At 41.9% G+C, this 18,753-nt stretch overlaps 1 protein-coding gene across 38 annotated transcripts in view; it reads right to left on the minus strand.

The window, feature by feature from the left end:
* The window catches only part of LOC144693046 (sorbin and SH3 domain-containing protein 2-like), a 486,079-nt gene that overhangs the window by 103,474 nt on the left and 363,852 nt on the right, over positions 1-18,753 (minus strand). For all 38 annotated transcript variants that reach the window (XM_078562388.1, XM_078562625.1, XM_078562352.1 and 35 more), the window contains 3 exons: positions 12,350-12,416; positions 10,088-10,135; positions 6,513-6,699 (listed from right to left, as the gene is read on the minus strand). In XM_078562388.1, the coding sequence (XP_078418514.1) occupies positions 6,513-6,699; positions 10,088-10,135; positions 12,350-12,416 (302 nt within the window). The remainder of the gene's footprint in view (positions 1-6,512; positions 6,700-10,087; positions 10,136-12,349; positions 12,417-18,753) is intronic.

Here is an 18,753-nt window from a genome sequence, read left to right on the forward strand (position 1 = left end):
CAGAGGTGAGGTGAGAGTGACTGCCCTTGACCTGAAGGCAGCATTTGACCAAGTGTGACATCAAGGAACCCTAGCAAAACTGAAGTCAATCAGAATAGGGAAAACTCTCCATTGGTTGGAGTCACACCTAGTGCAAAAAGGTGGTTGTGGTTTTTTTTTTGAGGTCAATCATCTCAGTCCCAGGACATCGCTGCAGGAGTTCCTCAGGGCAGTGTCCTCGGCCCAACCATCTTCAGCTGTTTCATCAATGGCCTACTCTCTATCTTAAGACCAGAAGTGGGGATGTTCGCTGATGATTGCACAATGTTCAGCACCATTCAGATATTGAAACAGACCATGTCCATACACAGCAAGACCTGGACACTATTCAGACTTGGGTTGATAAGTGGCAAGTAACACAAATGCCAGGTAATGACCATCTCCAACAGAGAGAATCTATCCATCTCCCCTCAATATTCAATGGCATTCCCATCACTGAATCCCCACTATTAACATCATGGGGGTTACCATTGACCAGAAGCTGAACTGGACCAGCCATATAAACACTGTGGCTACAAGGAGCAGGTCAGAAGCTGGGAATTCTGTAGATTCACCTCCTGATTTCCTCAAAGCCTGTCCACCATCTACAAGGCACAGGTCAGGAGTGTGAAGGAGTACTCTCCACTTGCCTAGATGAGTGCAGCTCCAGCAACACACAAGAAGCTTGACACCATCCTGGACAAATCAGCCTGTTCAGGTTCTAGTCAATGGTAACCCCAAGGATGTTGATTATAATGCCACTGAATGTCAAGGGCACATGGTTAGATATTCTCTTGTTGGAGTTGGCCATTGCCTGGCGGTTGTGTGGCATGAATGTTACTTGCCATTTATCAGCCCAAGCTTGAATATTGTTGAGGTCTTGTTGCATACTGGCATGGACTGCTTCAGTATCTGAGAGTCACAAACTTTGCTGAATATTGTGCAATCATCAGCAAACATCCCCACTTTGATCTTATGGAGGGCAGGTCAGTGATGTAGCAATTGAAGATGGCTCGGCCAAGGACGCTATCCTGAGGGAATCCTGCAGCGATGTCCTGGGATTGAGATGATTGACGTCCAACAATCACAACCATCTTCCAACTAGTGGAGAGTTTTCCCCCAGATTCCTACTGACTTCAGTATTGCTCAGGCTCCTTGATGTCACACTCAGTCAAACGCTGCCTTGATGTCAAGGGCAGTCACTCTGACCTCACCTCTTTAGTTCAGCTCTTTCATCTATGGTTGGACCAAAGCTGTAGTGAGGTCAGGAGTTGAGGGGCCCTGGCAGAAACCAAACTGAGAATTAATGAGTGATTGTTGAGTAAGTGCCACTTGATTTCAATGTCAAAGACACTTCCCATCATTTTGTTGATGATCCATAGTAGATGGATTAGGTGGTAATTGACCGGGTTGGATTCTTCTTGCTTTCTGTGGGCAGGACATACCTGGACAATTTTCCATGTTGTCAGGTAGCTGCCAGTATTGCAGTTGTACTAGAACAGCTTAGCTAGGGACGCAGCTAGTTCTGGGACACAAGTCTTCAGTACTATTGGCGGAATGTTGTCAGGACCCATAGACTTTGCAGTATCCAGTGACTTCAGCTGTTTCTTGACATCATGTGGAGTGAATCGAAATGGCTTAAGACTGGCATCTGTGATGCTGGGGACCTCATGAAGAGGCCGCGATGGATCAACCACTCAGCACCTCTGGCTGAAGTTTGTTGCGAACACTTCAGCCTTATCTTTTGCACTGACGAAGATGGGGATGCTTCCAAAGCCGCCTCCTCCAGTGAGTTGTTTAATTGTCCACCACCATTCACGACTGGATGTGACAGGAGTGCAGAGCCTAGGTCTGATTTGTTGGTTGTGGGATCACATAGCTGTCTATTACATGCTGCTTCCGCTGTTTAGCATGCAAGTAGTCCTGTGTTGTAACTTCACCAGGTTCACATCTCATTTTTAGGTATGCCTGGTGTTGCCATTACTGAACCAGTAATGATAGCACCATTTGATGGTACAGTCATGGACAGGTACATCTGCGACAGGTAGACTCGTAAGGACGAGGTCAAGGAGGTATTTCCCTTCGTTGGTTCCCTCACCACCTGCCGCACATCCAATCTAGCAGGGTGTCCTTTAGGACTTGACCAGCTCGGCCAGTGGTGGTGCTGCCCAGCCACTCTTGGTGATGGACACTGAAGTCCACCACCCAGAGTACATTCTGTGCCCTTGCCACCATCAGTGCTTGTTCCAATTGGTTTTCAACCTGGAGGTGTACTGATTCATCAGCTGAGGTGGGGGCAGGGGAGTGGGCCATGTGAGGTACATGATGATCAGCAGGAAGGTTTTCTTGCCCATATTTAAACTGATGCCATGAGACTTCATGAGGTCCAGAGTCAATTGTGAGAACTTCCAGGGCAATTCCCTTCTGACTGTATACCACTGTGCTGCCACCTCTGGTCCTGCTGTGGGACAGAACATACCCAGGGATGGTGATGGTGGTGGCTGGGACATTGTAAGATACCATTCTGTGAGTATGACTATGTCAGGCTGTTGCTTGACTAGTCTGTGGGGCAGCTCACCCAATTTTGGCACAGACCCCTAGATATTAGTATAGTAAGGAGGAATTTGCATGATCAATAGGGCTGGGTGTGTTATTGTCATTTCTGGTGCCTAGATCGATACATGTGGTCCATCTGGTTTCATGCCTTGAAAGTTGTTGCAATTGCCTTGGCTGCCCTCATTCTTGTACAGGGTCACAATCTTTGCATAACACAAATCCTGGGGCACTGCCCCCTCTCTCCAGCAGTGGCAGAGAGGTTTGTGTAGATGCTGCAGGAGCGTTGGTTTCCAGTGCCTGAAGAGTTCAAATGGCGCGTCAGCACCTGGAGTTTTGGTCATGGCAAGTGAGTGAATAGTTTTGCTAAGCTCCTCCGTTGTGGGTTTGATCTCCAACTCTGCCATGACTACCAGCTCCATGGTGTCCAGGTCTTCCTCTGTGACACTGTTTGCCCTAGAGCGTGACTCAAGGTAATGTTCCACTCATCTCTCCAACTGTTTAATGCAGTCAGGGAATAAGTCCCAGGCCTTTGTTTTCAGTGGAGCTGCTTTCTTTGCTGACAGACCTCTTGCTTTTTTGATCCCTTCATACATGCCTCTGACTTTTACATTTTACATTTAGATATACTGGAAAAGTTGTAACCAGTAATCATTGGCACATAGCCTGACAACCTGTTGGGCTTTACTGTGAGTGACTCTTAGTGCATTCACAGCCTTCTCGCTTGGATCTCTTGTAATTATTGACAGCAGGCCACTTGGCTTCAATGACAGGTTCCATCACACTGATGTTAGCCTCAAACCAGTCAGCAGTTTTCTGCTCTTGCTTCCAATATGTTGAGAGTGCAGTATTACAGATGGTGCATTGGAACTTATTTCATTTCATTTCTGCACTCTGTGGAAGTGCCAGAAAGCACCTGTTCAATTCAGTCGCAGAACTGTTGGGCTGAATTTTACATGCCCCCAGAGGGCTTGTTTTCCACAGGGGAGGGGGGGAGGGGGTGGCATGTAAAATAGGATGGGCGCCCATTCCATCACCTTCCTGCCCATCCTGAGCTCAACCCCATACAAACATACATAGGAACATACGAATTAGAAGCAGGAGTAGACCACTAGGCCCCTTGAACCTCCTCCACCATTCAATAAGGTCATGGCTGATCTGATTGTAACCTCAACCGCACATTAAGTCACCTCTCACTCTTCTAAATTCCAGTCAATACAAGCCTAACCTGTCCAGCCTTTCCTCACAATACAACCTGTCCATTCCTGGTACTAGTCTAGTAAACCTTCTCTGAACTGCTTCTAACATATTTACATCTTTCTTTAAATAAGGAGACCAGTACTGTATGTAATACTCCAGGTGTGGTTTCACCAAAGCCCTGCACAACTGAAATATAACCTCCCTACTTTTGTAATCAATTCCCTTCATAATAAATGATAACATTCTATTAGCTTTCCTAATTACCTGCTGTACCTGCATTCACTAGTGATTCATGCACTAGGACACCCAGATCCCTCTGAATCTGAGCTCTGCAATCTCTCACCATTAAGATAATAAGCTTCTTTTTTATTCTTCCTGCCAAAATGAATGATTTCACATTTTCCTACATTATACTCCATTTACCAAATATTTTCCCACTCTTTTCCCACTCACTTAACCTATCGATGTCACTTTGTAGCCTCTTTATGTCTTCCTCACAATTTACTTTCCTACCTATCTTTGTGTCGTCAGCAAATTCAGCAAACATCCTTTTGGTCTCTTCATCCAAGTCATTTATATAAATTCTAAAAAGTTGAGGCCCCAGCACTGATCCCTGTGGCACACCACTCGTCACATCCTGCCACTCAGAAAAAGACTCATTTATGCCAACTCTCCGCTTCCTGTTAGCCAGCCAATCTTCTATCCATGCCAATAGGTTACCCCCTACGCCATGAGCTTTTATTTTCCACAAGAACCTTTGATGTGGCACTTTATCAAATGCCTTATGAAAATTGAAGTACAGTACATCCACTGGTTCCCCTTTACCCACAGCACATGTGACTCCTTCAAAGAACTCCAATAAATTAAACATGATTTCCCTTTCACAAAATTATGTTGACTCTGCCTGATTACCTTGAATTTTACAAGTGCCCTGCTATAGCATCTTTAATAACAGTTTCTAACATTTTCCCCATGACAGATGTCAGGCTAATTGGCCTGCAGTGTCCTGCTTTCTATCTCCCTCCCTTTTTGAATGAAGCAGTTACATTTGCTATTTTCTAATCTAATGGAATCTTCCCTGAATCTAGGGAATTTTGGAAAATTAAAACCAATGCATCAACTATCTCACCAGCCACTTCTTTCAAGACCTTAGGGTGAAGTTCATCCGGACCTGGGGATTTGTCAGCCCGCAGCCCCAAATGCTTAATACCACTTCCCTGGTGATTGTAATTTTCCCCAAGTTCCTCCCTCCCTTCCATTTCCTGATTTACAGCTATTTCCAACATGTTGCTTGTGTCCTCAATAGTAAAGACCGAAGCAAAATACCTGCTTAATTCATCCGCCATCTCCCTGCTTTCCATTATCAATTCCCCAGACACATTTCCTATAGGACCAATGCTCACTTTGTTGTTAACTTTTTTCTTATTTAAACATCTATAGAAACTCTTACTATCTGTCTTTATATTACAAGCTAGCTTTCTCTCATGCTCTAATTTTCCCCTCCTTATTGATCCTTTTGTCATCCTTTGCTGTTCTTTTATATTCTTTGCAATCTTCTGACCTGCCACCCGTCTTTGCGTAATTATATGCTGTTTCTTTAAGTTTGATATTGTCTTTAACTTTTTTTTTTAAGTTAACACTGGATGGTGGGCCCTCCCCTTGGAACTTTTCTTTCTCATTGGAATGAATCTATTCTGTTTATTCTGAAATATCCCTTTAAGTGTCTGCCACTGAACCTCTACTGATATTTCCCTGCTGCCGCAGGATAATGTGGAGGTGGGACCAGCAGCAGAATACAGGTGGGCAGTCAATTAACATAACTAAATGGTCTATCAACAGCCATATTATGCCTCTGCTGGTGTTTTATCACACTGGAATGCCACCCTCCCCCTGCTCGCTCTCCACGTGGAGACCACTAGATACATTGAGACAGCATCCTAGCAACTTCGCCACTGGAGGGTTCGCCCCTTCGATTGTCCAGGCCTGCCTGACTGGCCCTGGCACAATAAAAAAATTCTAACCAGCTCGTCAACGTCACCACAATATGGAGGCGCCCTCTCCTTCCCCTTGCAGTCTCAGCAGTTGCAGCCTCAGCACTGGCCACCTCTACCAGTGGCGTTGCCGAGGCTACTGGCCATCTGATTGGGCTGGCAGCTAGAAGAGGCAGGCCGCCATCTTTAATGCACTGATGGTCCCGATGCGGCCTCTTAATTGTCCACGAGTCAAATCCCCTCCACGGCCGTGCCGTTTGCCTGCATAGGCCCACACTTGGTCCCGGCAGTGGTACCAAGACATGCCGATAAAATTCTGGCCAATGTACCTGACTGTTCGGGTGCACTGCCCACTATGAGGCTCCTGAGCACCATTCTCGAGCCCCCATCCCTTGATAAAATTCAAGGCCAAAGAAAGAGTGAGAGAAATAAAAAGCAATGTAAAAATGTTCTACAGTGCTACAAGAAATTTGTTCGGGCACAAAAATAGTTAGCATTAATCCCTATTCTAAGCTGCGCTCCAATGTAAACTCTCAATTTTAAAGCTATTAGAGTCAGATAGTTTTAAAACTGGCAAACTCCTTCAATATTGAAAATTTGACACAGCAAATAAATGACATACTTAAAGCACCCCACCAAATAATAGAACTCTCATTTAACTTTTGCAATTGTTGAGTCCTGGATAATTAATCTCGCAAACCTCAAATAATTTAATGTTCTTTCTGCATGGGCACATTTTATTACACTTACTTTTCTGTGGAACTTGTTTCTCGCAATCTTAGTTGTGCAGGTGGTGGAACAGGTGGAGGTGGTGGTAATGGAGCAGATTCCTTGAAGAATTCAACACCATTGTCTGAGGTACTTTTTGATAAAGGTCGGTAAGTATGTGTCTTGGGAGGAGGGTGCGCCTGAACAGAGGTGAATGAGCTGTAGTTATCTAGCACAAAACAATGAAAGATTTTTTTAATCTTATAGAAAACAACAGAGTTAGCTTTGTAAATACTATATATAAACAAAAAAAGCTTACACTTCTGTTCAGATACTCAAAAGATATTGGCTGAAAATTTCCATGGAGCTGCTCCCAAACATAATCTTCACTAGAAGAAGCCTGTTGCATCTCTGGAGAAATTACTGTGGAAGAGTGTCAAGAGGGCGAGAGAAATTCCTGCCCCATATATATTACAACAATTTAATAGTCATTTGGTAGTATGGAACTTGAGTATTACAGAAACAAAATAGGTGACAGCCATTCTCTGGTTCATTCCCCAGGGCAATGCCTTGACCAGAGTCAACTTGCCTGGCTTGAATTTAAACAAAGCTTGGCAGTTAACTGTCAGTCATGAGTTAACTGGTGCATTTTCCATGGCAAGGCCTCTACCAATCAGTGTCCACTTGCCAGCCAATCAGCACTCTCTTCTCATGCAGTATAAATTGTTGTCCCCTTTATGTTTGGTATTTTCGCAAATTGTCCTGATGAGTACAAGATGAAAATCTTTGATAATGTGTCATTGCACAGCAATACTCAAATTTAATAGCCTATATCTATTTGGTACCACTAACAGAGTTGATTTTCCTGAAACTGCATCATTGTGTACAAAGTTTCACTTCCAGGATTTCAATAGTTCTGCAGAGATTATTGTCAAAATTCAAGGTGAAATGATCTCCACCTTTCCTTGACATAAATGGTTCTGGACTTGTACCTCAGCCTCAATATTAACTATTTTCCCAATGGGTGCTGGAAAGAAACTAAACGGACTTATTTAAAACAAACTGCATGGTTATGCCTCGTCACAGATATTTATATTGACATCCCTAACTCATTTTCCACTGGTAAATTGCACTGTAATGGTACAACATGAAGCTTTGGAGACCTGGAAGGACCCAGGTTTATCGTTGGTTGGTGCCATGTTGCCTGGAGTTGCAGTGAAGAGAACATCTTGCCTTCCGTCCCTGGGCTAGGAAATGGAGGAAGGAGAAAAGGGAGCCAGGGATCCGGTTCTGACTGTAGCTCACTGCTGCTGGGTGTGCAAGCTGGGCCAGGAGAAATTATACTTGGTGATTCTGCTCTCCAATGTCAAGTGGGCTAGCAACACCCACTTTCTGGGTGCATGTGAAGAATGGCTGCTTGGTTACGTACTGGAAAGCTGCCTGCCTTTGTGGAACAATACCCGCTTATAAAAAAGGCTAAAAAGTTATGTTTCAGAGCAGAGACCATCATTAGCAGGAAAGAGGGCACCAGAACTATGGCTTAACACTACTCCACATGAGGTATTTACCCAGTCGGCTATTGGGAGAGCTCTACAGCAGTTGAAACCCTCCTCTACTCTGTCGCAGTAATGCACGTTTGTCCTGAATCTCAGAACGTTACCTTTCTACTGTGTCAGTATGACGTTTCCATTTCCCACAACATCCTGTTCCCTCTGAGTGAAACGGAAAGACAGCGATTACCAGCTTTGTGCTGAAAGCACACACCCACCAAGAAATTGGTTTCGGCCTCTCAAACCCATTTCACATAAACCCCTTAAAGTCATCACAAAGAGGGTCTCATCCCATCCGTCTGCACTAGATTCGAATACGGGTCCCGGAGGTGAAAAGGCCAGTGTGCGAAGCAACGGAGACACCCAATCTCACTGAATTCCCAATTTAGTGTAATTAGACCATGAAAGAAAAAGCCAAAGATGAAAGATATTTCAAAAACTAGCAAGGCACACACAGTTGAAATATCTCTTGTTCTCTGTAAGCTTTTCATGCTTGGATGAGTAATGAAATGTAATAGCTGAAGAAAAAGCGTTGACATATTGGGCAGGGTAAGTTTCTACCTGAACAAGAAATAAGTGCTCTTAATAATCTTACTTCCATTGCCAACTCTTCTCCCAAATCCGCTTATGCTACAGTCAGGCAGAGCAAGCTATTATAGTGTTGTTTTATCTTAACTTTCATCAAAATGAAGATTAAGTAATTTGTAATGATAAACAAGTAGTCTGCACAGTACATTGCCAATTGAGTTCTTGCACCCTTCTGTGCATAAGCAGGGTAAAACGGCATTTTGTCATTGTGACATTGCCCCTTTAAAATACAGAGCACACACCCACATTCGCCCTATCCCAGTCCAACTTTCTTAGCAAGGATTAGTAGATGAACAGCTGCTGTAAAACATATTGAATTAAATCTTTCCCAGTTCCAGGCTAATGAACAGTGAGGCAACTTCATAGGTTCCAGTGCACACATTCAAAAATCTGTCATGTCCCTTTACAGGATCTGACTGACCTGCAAGTGTACTTCCAGCAAATTCTGTTTTTAATATCAGATTACAGGCATTTGCAGCTTTTCATTTTTATATTGTTACGGGTTAGTTGCCTACTTACCCTTTTTATGAAATTGGTGTGTGGAGAAACACATCACTTTATGCAAAAAATCTTCAACTAGCCAGTAGATGGAACTTATGAATTTAGGTAGTAACCAGCTAGTTATGGATAACATTACAGAACTTTTTAACCCTGTGTTAATTATATAATCAATTGTGTTTGATTATTTGCAGGTGGAGGGCATCAATTGGGATTTCACTTGAGCAAATTTAAAGCAACACTCAGAAACTGGGGTGGAAGTCGAGTTAGAAGGTGTTTATGCTTGTAAAGTCTCACTCTGCTCCCGTACTATCCATCACCAACTGGCTTTCTGGAATATAACGCCTTGGTTAGTGTCGCATTCATTCAACCCCTAATTTGGAAGCAACAAGTTCTTTGTTGATTTCTATTTGAAATTAAGGAAGAAATCGGCAACAAAAACACTGAGATAATCTCAGTGAAAGAAATCTGCAACTCTGGTTGCTCTTTCATTACTGAAGACATCACTTGCAGGGATGTAATGCCTCCCCAGAAAGAAAGAAAAGTTTAAAAACAGAGAAATAAGAGTGCTGGTCCAAACTGTTTCTTTCCTCCTGGGTCCGAAGGCATTGGATGGTAGCAATTTCAATTTTGGACGACAGACCTGATGAAAAAGTATAGTGAAGGTCTGTCATTCCAAAGTGCAGAATGGGAGCGAGGAGGATTTCTTCCAATACTTTCTGTTGGGATTGATAATAATGTTACCACTATCAATGCTTCAGTTAGCCATAAAAGCTGGGACATAGGTCATTAACAGGGTTATGGCCTGTGTGCAGTCAATGACGTGGAGGTTAGTAATGAGGGCTGCTAGATGAAGACTGGAATGGGGGTCAGTAATGTTACATTTCCATTCGTGTGTGGATTTTGCAGTGTGGCTCAATTGGGAAAATCTGTTTTCCAGTTTAATTTGAGATCTAAGAACAGAAGATATAAAATTCTTACCAGGATAAACATATGCATATGTAGCATTGAATGCATCTGTATCATCATCTGTTAAAAAATAAAAAGGAATGTTGAAAGTGGTTTACTGCCAGCTATCGGTACTAATGGAACTGGACTAAGAGGTTTACAGGGTATTTTCATTTTTGTATATCGTAGATCATTGTTGCTTGCATCAAAGTTGACTCTTCTTAAATTGAGCCTAACTGGTTCAGTCTGTATATTTCTAGTTTTTGTTCACACAAAGAGGTAAAGATCCCTCCAATTCCCTAAATTGCTAGTGGAGAGATCCCATCAATCCTAATTTAGACATTTTACATCTACATCGATTGCCCACCCACCCCTTGGGTATGTACTTGCCAGCGTGGCATTATGTCTATCAAGGCTCACAACTTATTGGTCCGCAAGGTCAGTCAGAAGCCAACAGCTCACTTGTTTAACAAAATGGAAAGAAAATTTAGATGGCATAATTTATAGTGGGATCATGGAACATAGCAGGCTTATAACTAAGCAGGCATGCAAAAAGACAATACAATAAAATAAAAGCAACACTTGAAGTAGCTGGGTGCAGGTTGTATGGCAGAGCTATTATGTCTCCCTTGTGCACAGAGATGGATAAAAGATCTGAGCCATTCTCTACCCGGGGATTTGGTTTCAAAGCATTTGACAGCCAATGTGTGTTCCCTAGGCAATCATCTCATAAAAGTAGGGAGCACAGAGAACAGGATTCAAAATGCTTCACTTTGTAAGTAATTGTAACTTTAAGATGATTTCAATCATGTGTCCAAAGATGATAAAAGTCATGTGTCCAAACTGGTCTCCATTCAGAGTGCCTAGCACTACATCAAGAGGGCTTCCTCCAGACAACTTCCAAAAACCGAGATCAAGTTCCAAAATGGGTTTGTGGCAAAAAAAGACACAGTACTGAAGGGGTGAGGTTCCCAATGTTCAGCATATTACAGGAGAACATCCACATCTCTTTAATAATTTACCAAGCACACATGGTAAATGCAGCATTGTAGTTAGACTGCTAGAACAGCAAGAAGGTTAGTACATTGCAAAATGTCCTAAAAATTACACTGAAGGCAGGTGTCCATGATTTCGTTCATGAGGAAGCTCAAGACTTGATGCAACAGCCACTAAAATGTGTCCTCAATCTGTCCTTGAACACTTGGCAGTTTCCAAAAATTGGCTACTGGCTGTTACATGTTTTGGAATTGGGTAAGTGGAATGTCCCCTGGGGTGGAAAGTGTACACTTCATAATGGGACAGCAGAAATTCTCTCTGTATGGATTCCTCAATAGATTTATTTGGATGCTCTTAAAACATGATGATGATTTTCCCATGTATCAAACAACTGGCCAACCGTTAAAAAAATGCTATATAAAAGATTTGCAGATTTCCATTCTATTGCAGACCTATATTCAAATCTACCAGTCACATTTAGAAACACCTGAAGTAATTTTGCCTTTTATTATCAGGCGAAAAACAGGCAATGGCTACTGGGCAGCCCAATTTACACATCTTCCAATTTCCTTTTTTATTGCCAACAATATAAAAGAAAATTGGGAGGTTTGTAAGATACCTACTTCCATCTCTGTAACATCACCAACATCCAACCCTACCTTATCCCATCTGTTGCTGCAACCATCATTCACCCTGCTGGCACCTCCAGACTCAACTGTTGCAATATTCAAGCCAGATCACACTCTTTGCAAAATTCAGCTCATCCAAAACTCTGTTGCCATATCCTCCTCAGCACCATATTCTGTTTGTCCATCACTCCTGTCCTTGCTGACATATATTGGCTGCTTGTCCCCCAAAAACGCAAATTTAAAATGCTCATCTGTTTGTTTAAATCCCTCCATGACCTCGGTTCTTCCTATCTGTACACCCACCTTCTCCCCACAATTTGCCATTGCTCTGACTCTGATCTTTTAGGCACCCCCACCCTTCTTCCATCCTACAATAGCAGTAGTGTCTATTGAGCCTTGTAGGTGCTTTGTTCTGGAACTCTTCCTAAACCACTCTTTCCTTGTTAGGCCTCTCTGACCAAGCTTTTGGTCACCCCATCTTCTTTGGATCAGCATCCATCTTTTCCTCATATGCCTTGGTGAAGCATCTGAAGATGCTTTTCTATATTGAGTGGGCGACATATAAATACAAGCTGTTGTTGAATAACATGGCATGGAAATGGGAACTCCGAGATTCACAGTTTGATTTAGAAATGCAAATTATTTAAATCAGACGTCAATCTGAACATACCTGGCTTATGCACCATATGTATTTGCTTGAACATCGTCTTATACCAGTCTTTAGGTCGATCCACTGTCTAGATTACAAATGCAAGCTTAAATTAGTAACCAAACAGCAATGTACATTTGTTTGCATTCTTCATTCCACTTCCAAAATTCAGTGATCATGACATTTTTTTCTATGCAAGTGGAAGGTAACAAATTTTTCCTCCAATTTTCTGACACTAAAATGTCAGCACTTGGATTTAATACCTACTGAGTAGATAATAGAAATGCTAATGGTCATTGTATGAAGCAACTGATAATGTCCAGTGAGTGGTCAAGCTGAGGCAACATATTATAATCAGGATATTGGGGGCTTTGAGCTGCACAAAGGGCTTTGAACCATCATAATTTTAACTAACTCTCAGGAAGCATCTATTGTTAACAAGCATAATAGGAGCCTTCATTGCCCCGTTTGCTGATGGTACTGGTACCAGAACATGAAGTGATTGTGAGGTGCCAAAAGGAAAGCAACGATGGGTCTGATATCACCGCTGTACCATAATATCCAAATAATTTGAGATCCTGGTGCAATTTCAGATCAGAAAGCTCCAGGCACAACTCCTAGTCTGTGCCAAATTTTAAGCCAGTACAAAATGGTTTCAGCGCCTCTCGGCTTAGGAACAGAAAGTAAAATATCAGTCATGGCCACTGCTGGGAGAATTGTACATTTTTTACATAATGCTTGAGTACGTGATCAGGTCGCCCATGATGGAACAGCCTTCTGAAACTCACTATTAAAGGCTCACTTAAGTGGAATGGCCAGCTTGTAGAATTATAAAATGTAGGATTTGTTACATTCATATTAACACAGCCAGTTACATAAAATAAAAATAAAAGGATTTGATTAAAATAAACCCTAATTTCTCTTTAGATACCATCAGTTATTGCCCGTAATCAATTCAGATTTAGCTTTATCTGAACAACTATAGCTTTAATCATTAACTGACTTCCAATTTTTTCTGAAATAAAAACAAAGTGCTGGAAATATTCAGCAGGTCTGGCAGCATCTGTGGGGAGGGAAACAGGGTTAACACTTTGAGTCGAAGACTCTTCTTCAGAACTGAAGGGAGGTAGAAATGTGATGGGTTTTATGCCGTTGAAAGTGGGGAGGAGGATGAAGAGCAAAAGGGATAGGATAGAGGGTGGGAGAGGTTAACTGAAAGATGTCAAGAAACAAAAGGCAAAGGGAGTGGTAATGGTTGTAGTAAAGAAGCAAAGCATGTGTCCAGAGTGTATGTGAATGGCAGAATAATGAACAGCTCTGTCCAAAAGCAAAAGTATGAAAAACAAGATTCTTATGACCATTCTTTCCATATTGCATTCTTTCTGCTTCAGTGAATTGTATTACTTATATTAATTCAGAGGAGCAGGCCAGGCAGGATTACTCTGGTTGCTATGTATCACAGAGTCATAGGCACAGGAGTGCCACAATTATTTTACCAAGTTTCCACAAATCACCTAGTCTTGTTCTCCTATTCACTTTCCAGACCCTTGAACATTCCCCTTGCAAACTTGTACCCTTTAAAACAAGCTAAGCCAGAGAATTTCACATTACAACCACCTTTATTTTTCTAACCTCCCCCTTAATTGATTGCAGCCATCTAATTTTTGTACCCTCTCACAACTGTCCCATTGACTAGTGGAGCTGTATCATCACTTTTCATAATCTTGAAGGATGCTATGAGGGTTTTTAAAAATATTTGTTGGGATATGGGCCTCGCTGGCCAGTATTTATTACCCATTTATCACCTAGTTCAGAGGGCATTTAAGAGTCGAGCACATTGCTGTGGGTCTGGAGTCATATGTAGGCCAGACCAGGTAAGGACGGCAGTTTCCCTTCCCTAAAGGACATCAGTGAACCAGATGGGTTTTTACAACAATCAACAATGGTTTCATGGTCATCTTTAGACTTTTTAATTACAGATTTTTATTGAATTCAAATGTGGCAGGATTCAAACCTGGGTCCTTGGGTTTACCTTGGGTCTCTGGATTACTAGTCCAACGACAATACCGCCAGGCCATCGCCTCCCCAAGGGTGATACCTAAACCTTGTTAGCTGTGTTTAAAAAACCCAATTTTTTTGATCTCTCTTCAGGGCTGTAACCCCTCTTCACTAAGAGCAACTGCATATTCCTCATTGCTTTTATACTTGTGAAAGTAGATACCAAAGCTGCACTCAATACTTTAACTGCAATCTAAGGTCTTGTACAAGTTGACATTCTCTCCTTGTGTGTCAAGATATGAAACCATTTTTTTATGGTCTTGTTTAGCTGTACTGCAACCTTTACTGAAATGATTAATCTGGATCACTCACCATGCTTTTCAGTCAAAGAAACTTAATTTTCTCACTATCATTACTTACAGCCCTTTGTCTACACACCTTCCTTAATTCCAGATCTGAATATAGTTGCCCTAACTCTCATGTAGCACTTTAGCAAATGCTTTTAGAAAATCCATGTGAACCCCACTCATTATCTCCCCATATTCACACTATTGTGAGCCGTGCTGAAGGGATTGTAAAATTACAATGAGATTGATAGACTAAGTGAATAGGAAAAAACAGTAACAAATGAATTTCAACATAGGCTAGAAACAGAGGAGATCCAAAGAGACTAGGGGGTGCAGCTTCACAAATCATTAAAATGTCGTGAACAGGTGCAGGAATAATCAAAAAGGTTAATGGAATGCCGCTTTCAGCTATACAAAACCCTGGTTAGAGCACACGTGGAGTACTGAGAGTGGTTCTGGGCACTACACCTGAGGAACGTTTTATTGCTCTTGGGACGGCATGGAGCAGAGACTTACCAGAACGATACCTGAACTCTGAGGGTCAAGCTACAAGGAGAGATTACAAAAACTAGGGTTGTCTTCTCTGGAATTTAGAAGGTGATTTGATCAAAGTGTTCAAGATATTAAGGAGAACTGTAATCTACCCTATTTCACTAGTTAGGGAGTCTAAAACTAGGGCATAGTCTAAAAGTTAGAGCCAGGCCTTTCAGGGGTGAAATTAGGAAGCATTTCTTCACACAGGGAGTGGTAGAAGTTTGGAATTCCCTTCTGCAAATGGCAGCTGATGCTAGATCAATTGTTAATTTTAAAACTGTGACTGACAGATTTTTGTTAGCCAAAGGTATAATGGGGTATGGGGCAAAGCCAGGTTAACAGAAAATGGTCACAGATCAGCCAGGGTCTCACAATGACAGAATAGGCTTGAGGAGCTAAATGGCCTACTCCTGTTCCTATATTCCTTTATAGGATTCTCTGAAGAAAAAAAGTTGGTCAAGTAGGGCCGACCTTTTAGAAATCCAGGCTAACTTAAAGTACCAGAAGCCTGTAGAACAGTAATTCAACTGAAGTTCAGGCAATGAAAGGAAAATGGGACAGGAGAAAAAAAAATGCTACTCAATATAAATTGTAATTTACCACAATCAAATGCATAATTTGCTTTTACTTACACACTTAAACCTGTATGAAACTACCATTCGTGCATAGTGTAAATATATGTGAAGGATTAGCATCACCAACCGTGAAAGTTTCTGTCTGAAAACTATTCATCTTTCAAACTTTTTTTTTGAAGTACCCCTTGTGTGAGAGAATGGTGATTCTGAGTTTGAAGTTTTAAGATATTCTGGCATAACAGACGTGTGCTAACCATCAATTAATAATGAGGGTGAACTCTGTGTGAACTGTACTTCCCCAGCTGCACAAAGAATTAGCAGACACAGTTGTTCAGGTTGTAATACATACAGATTGGTTAAATCCAGGGGCATCATTACACACATTAGAACAGAGAATCAAGTTAACAATAGCTGTCAATGTGGGAGTGCAAAAATAGAAATATGGAAGTGTTACATATGCAACAGCCTAGGCTGCTGTGATGAATGTTTTCTCTGTTGTAGGGTCTTAGGAAATAAATTTGACCAGTCACAATCCAGTTCCTTGTGAACACACATCATTGACACAAAACTGTCCCTAATTCAGTATTAACTGGCAATCTCATTGAGGCTGACCACAAGGTGGCAGATACTGACTAGTTGCCTGGGATGGAAACAGTTCCTTGTCCCAATATCAGCATCCCTAATCTTCCTGCTGTAAGCAGGACAGAGTCAGGGGTAGAGGCTGGAATTCTATTCAGAGGACCGATTGGAAACTTGCTGTGATGGGAATTGGGAGTGCTATCCTCTCTCCTGACATTTCTCCCATTTCAGCCCGTTGGATTCACCAACATTGTCTTCATTCCTGTTCCAGATGGGACAGCACAAAGGCCTGGGACACCAATTGTTTCTATAGCAACCATCGTTCTATTTTTCCGATTGGAAATCCCACTCTCAACTCAGTCATTTGAACTTGAGCCATTTAAAGGCCCCATTTAGTTTTAACTGGAGCGTTTCATGGTAAAGATATGCTCTGCAAGAACAGTCTCCTTCCAGCCACTCCTTTACAGGCAAGCAACAAAATAGAACGATGGTTGCTATAGAAACAATTGATGTCCCAGGCCTTTGTGCTGTCCCATCTGGAACAGGAATGAAGACAGTGTTGGTGAATCCAACGGGTTGAAATGGGAGAAATGTCAGGAGAGAGGATAGCACTCCCAATTCCCATCACAGCAAGTTTCCAATCTCAACTGTGCTGCCAAGGGATTAGGCAATAGTGGGCAAAGGGGAACATTGGGGGAAGGGCTTGCTCCTGTGTGTTTCTGAGTTGAGAGCAATAATGGATGGAATTGGGAGCAGAGACCTCCATTGCATTATTAAGGGAAGGTGTAGAGAGTGAAAATTGGAACAGGGAGGAACGATTTACAGAAGTAAATTAAACTGTAAACAACTGAAAGGATTTGTCTTTTCTATTCATTAATGGGATGTGGGCATCGTTGGCTAGGCCAACATTTATTGTCCATCCCGAAAGCCCTTTGTTTAGAGGGCATTTAAAAGTCAACCACATTGCTGAGAGTCTGGAGTCACATGTAGGCCAGACCAGGTAAGGACAGCAGATTTCCTTCCACAAAGGACATTAGTGAACCTGGTTCACTAATGTCCTTTATGGAAGGAAATAGAGATGATGCCAAACTGTGGCCTTAGCCTTAAATTTACCTCCGAGAAAAACTGCGTTTGGAAGGCTGAACTAGGCTAATACATTTACATTGTGATATCTGGTTAGTGAAACAAGCTGAGCTTGGTGAGGTTGGGAGGAGCAGGAAAGAGAAAGAGTGAAGTGCAATGTTTCCTCTATGCTATGTAGTTATGTGGCAACCGGGAGGTTCCCACTCAGGTCGAGCATAAGTCGTCCTCTTTAATAGCCACACATGCACAGCTGCACAAACAAAAAAGGTAAATGGCCTGTGCACTTAAATGAATGAAACACGAACAACAAAAATAAAACGAGAGGGAGCCATTGGTGATGTGACTCAAGACATTTGAAACATGACTCCATTCAATTTGAAGTTGTAAATGACAACTCTAAGGAAAGTGAAAAAATTATTTTTCTTGTTTTATAAGCTAACTAATGAACAGGGTCTTCCTTTAAGCCCATGACAGACCTTTGTGTAATATATTTAGTGAGTAGAAGGAAACGCTTTGGCTGGTTTGCCAGCAATTCCTCATCTAACACGGTCTTAACAGTGGAACTTACAACTTAGGTGGCCTAGGAGGGACAATTTATCCCCTTTAAAAGACACAAAAACCCTAGTGGTTTGTGCAATATGCCATGAATGTTTGGTTCAGAATGCTAAGTACTCCAGAGTTTAGAGTAGATCATGTTGTGTGCGTCTTTGCCCAACCTCTGGGATGACTAAACGCGAGAAGTACTAATGAGTTGATGAATAGGGGCAGAACACTATTGATTCATTTATGAAATTTTGCAGGAAATTTTGCCTAAGGTGGCTATAGAAGCCTCGACTGTTTACAACTCAGACTTTTGGAGAAACGTTCTCACTTGCTTATTATCAATAAGCTACTGTATTACTGTGAGGAAAAAAAAGTGAGTGAGGAAGTAGTTTTAAGTTTTTTATTTAAAGAACTAGAACAGGAAATGCTCCTTTAAAAATAATGTTTTTTCCCCAACGAATCACAACTAATTTAAAATTTTGCAAAGTGAAAAGGAGAGAAGCAGGAAACGAAAAGTACTGGTTCTAACTTCACAACAATACAAACCAAAAAGCAAAATGCTGCTGAAAATCTGAAATAAAAACAGAGAATGATGGAAACATTCAGCAGATCAGGCAGCGTCTGTGGAGAGTGTTAATGTTACAGGTCGGAGACTTTCCATCAAAACTAGGAAAAGTTCGAGAAGTCATAGGTTTTGAGAAAGGGGTGCGTGGGACAAGCACAAAAAGGCCCACGATAGGTTAGGAGATGGGAGAGGTTGAATGAC

Source organism: Cetorhinus maximus, chromosome 2 (genome assembly GCF_964194155.1).
Source record: "Cetorhinus maximus chromosome 2, sCetMax3.hap1.1, whole genome shotgun sequence".
Taxonomy (NCBI): Eukaryota; Metazoa; Chordata; class Chondrichthyes; order Lamniformes; family Cetorhinidae; genus Cetorhinus; species Cetorhinus maximus.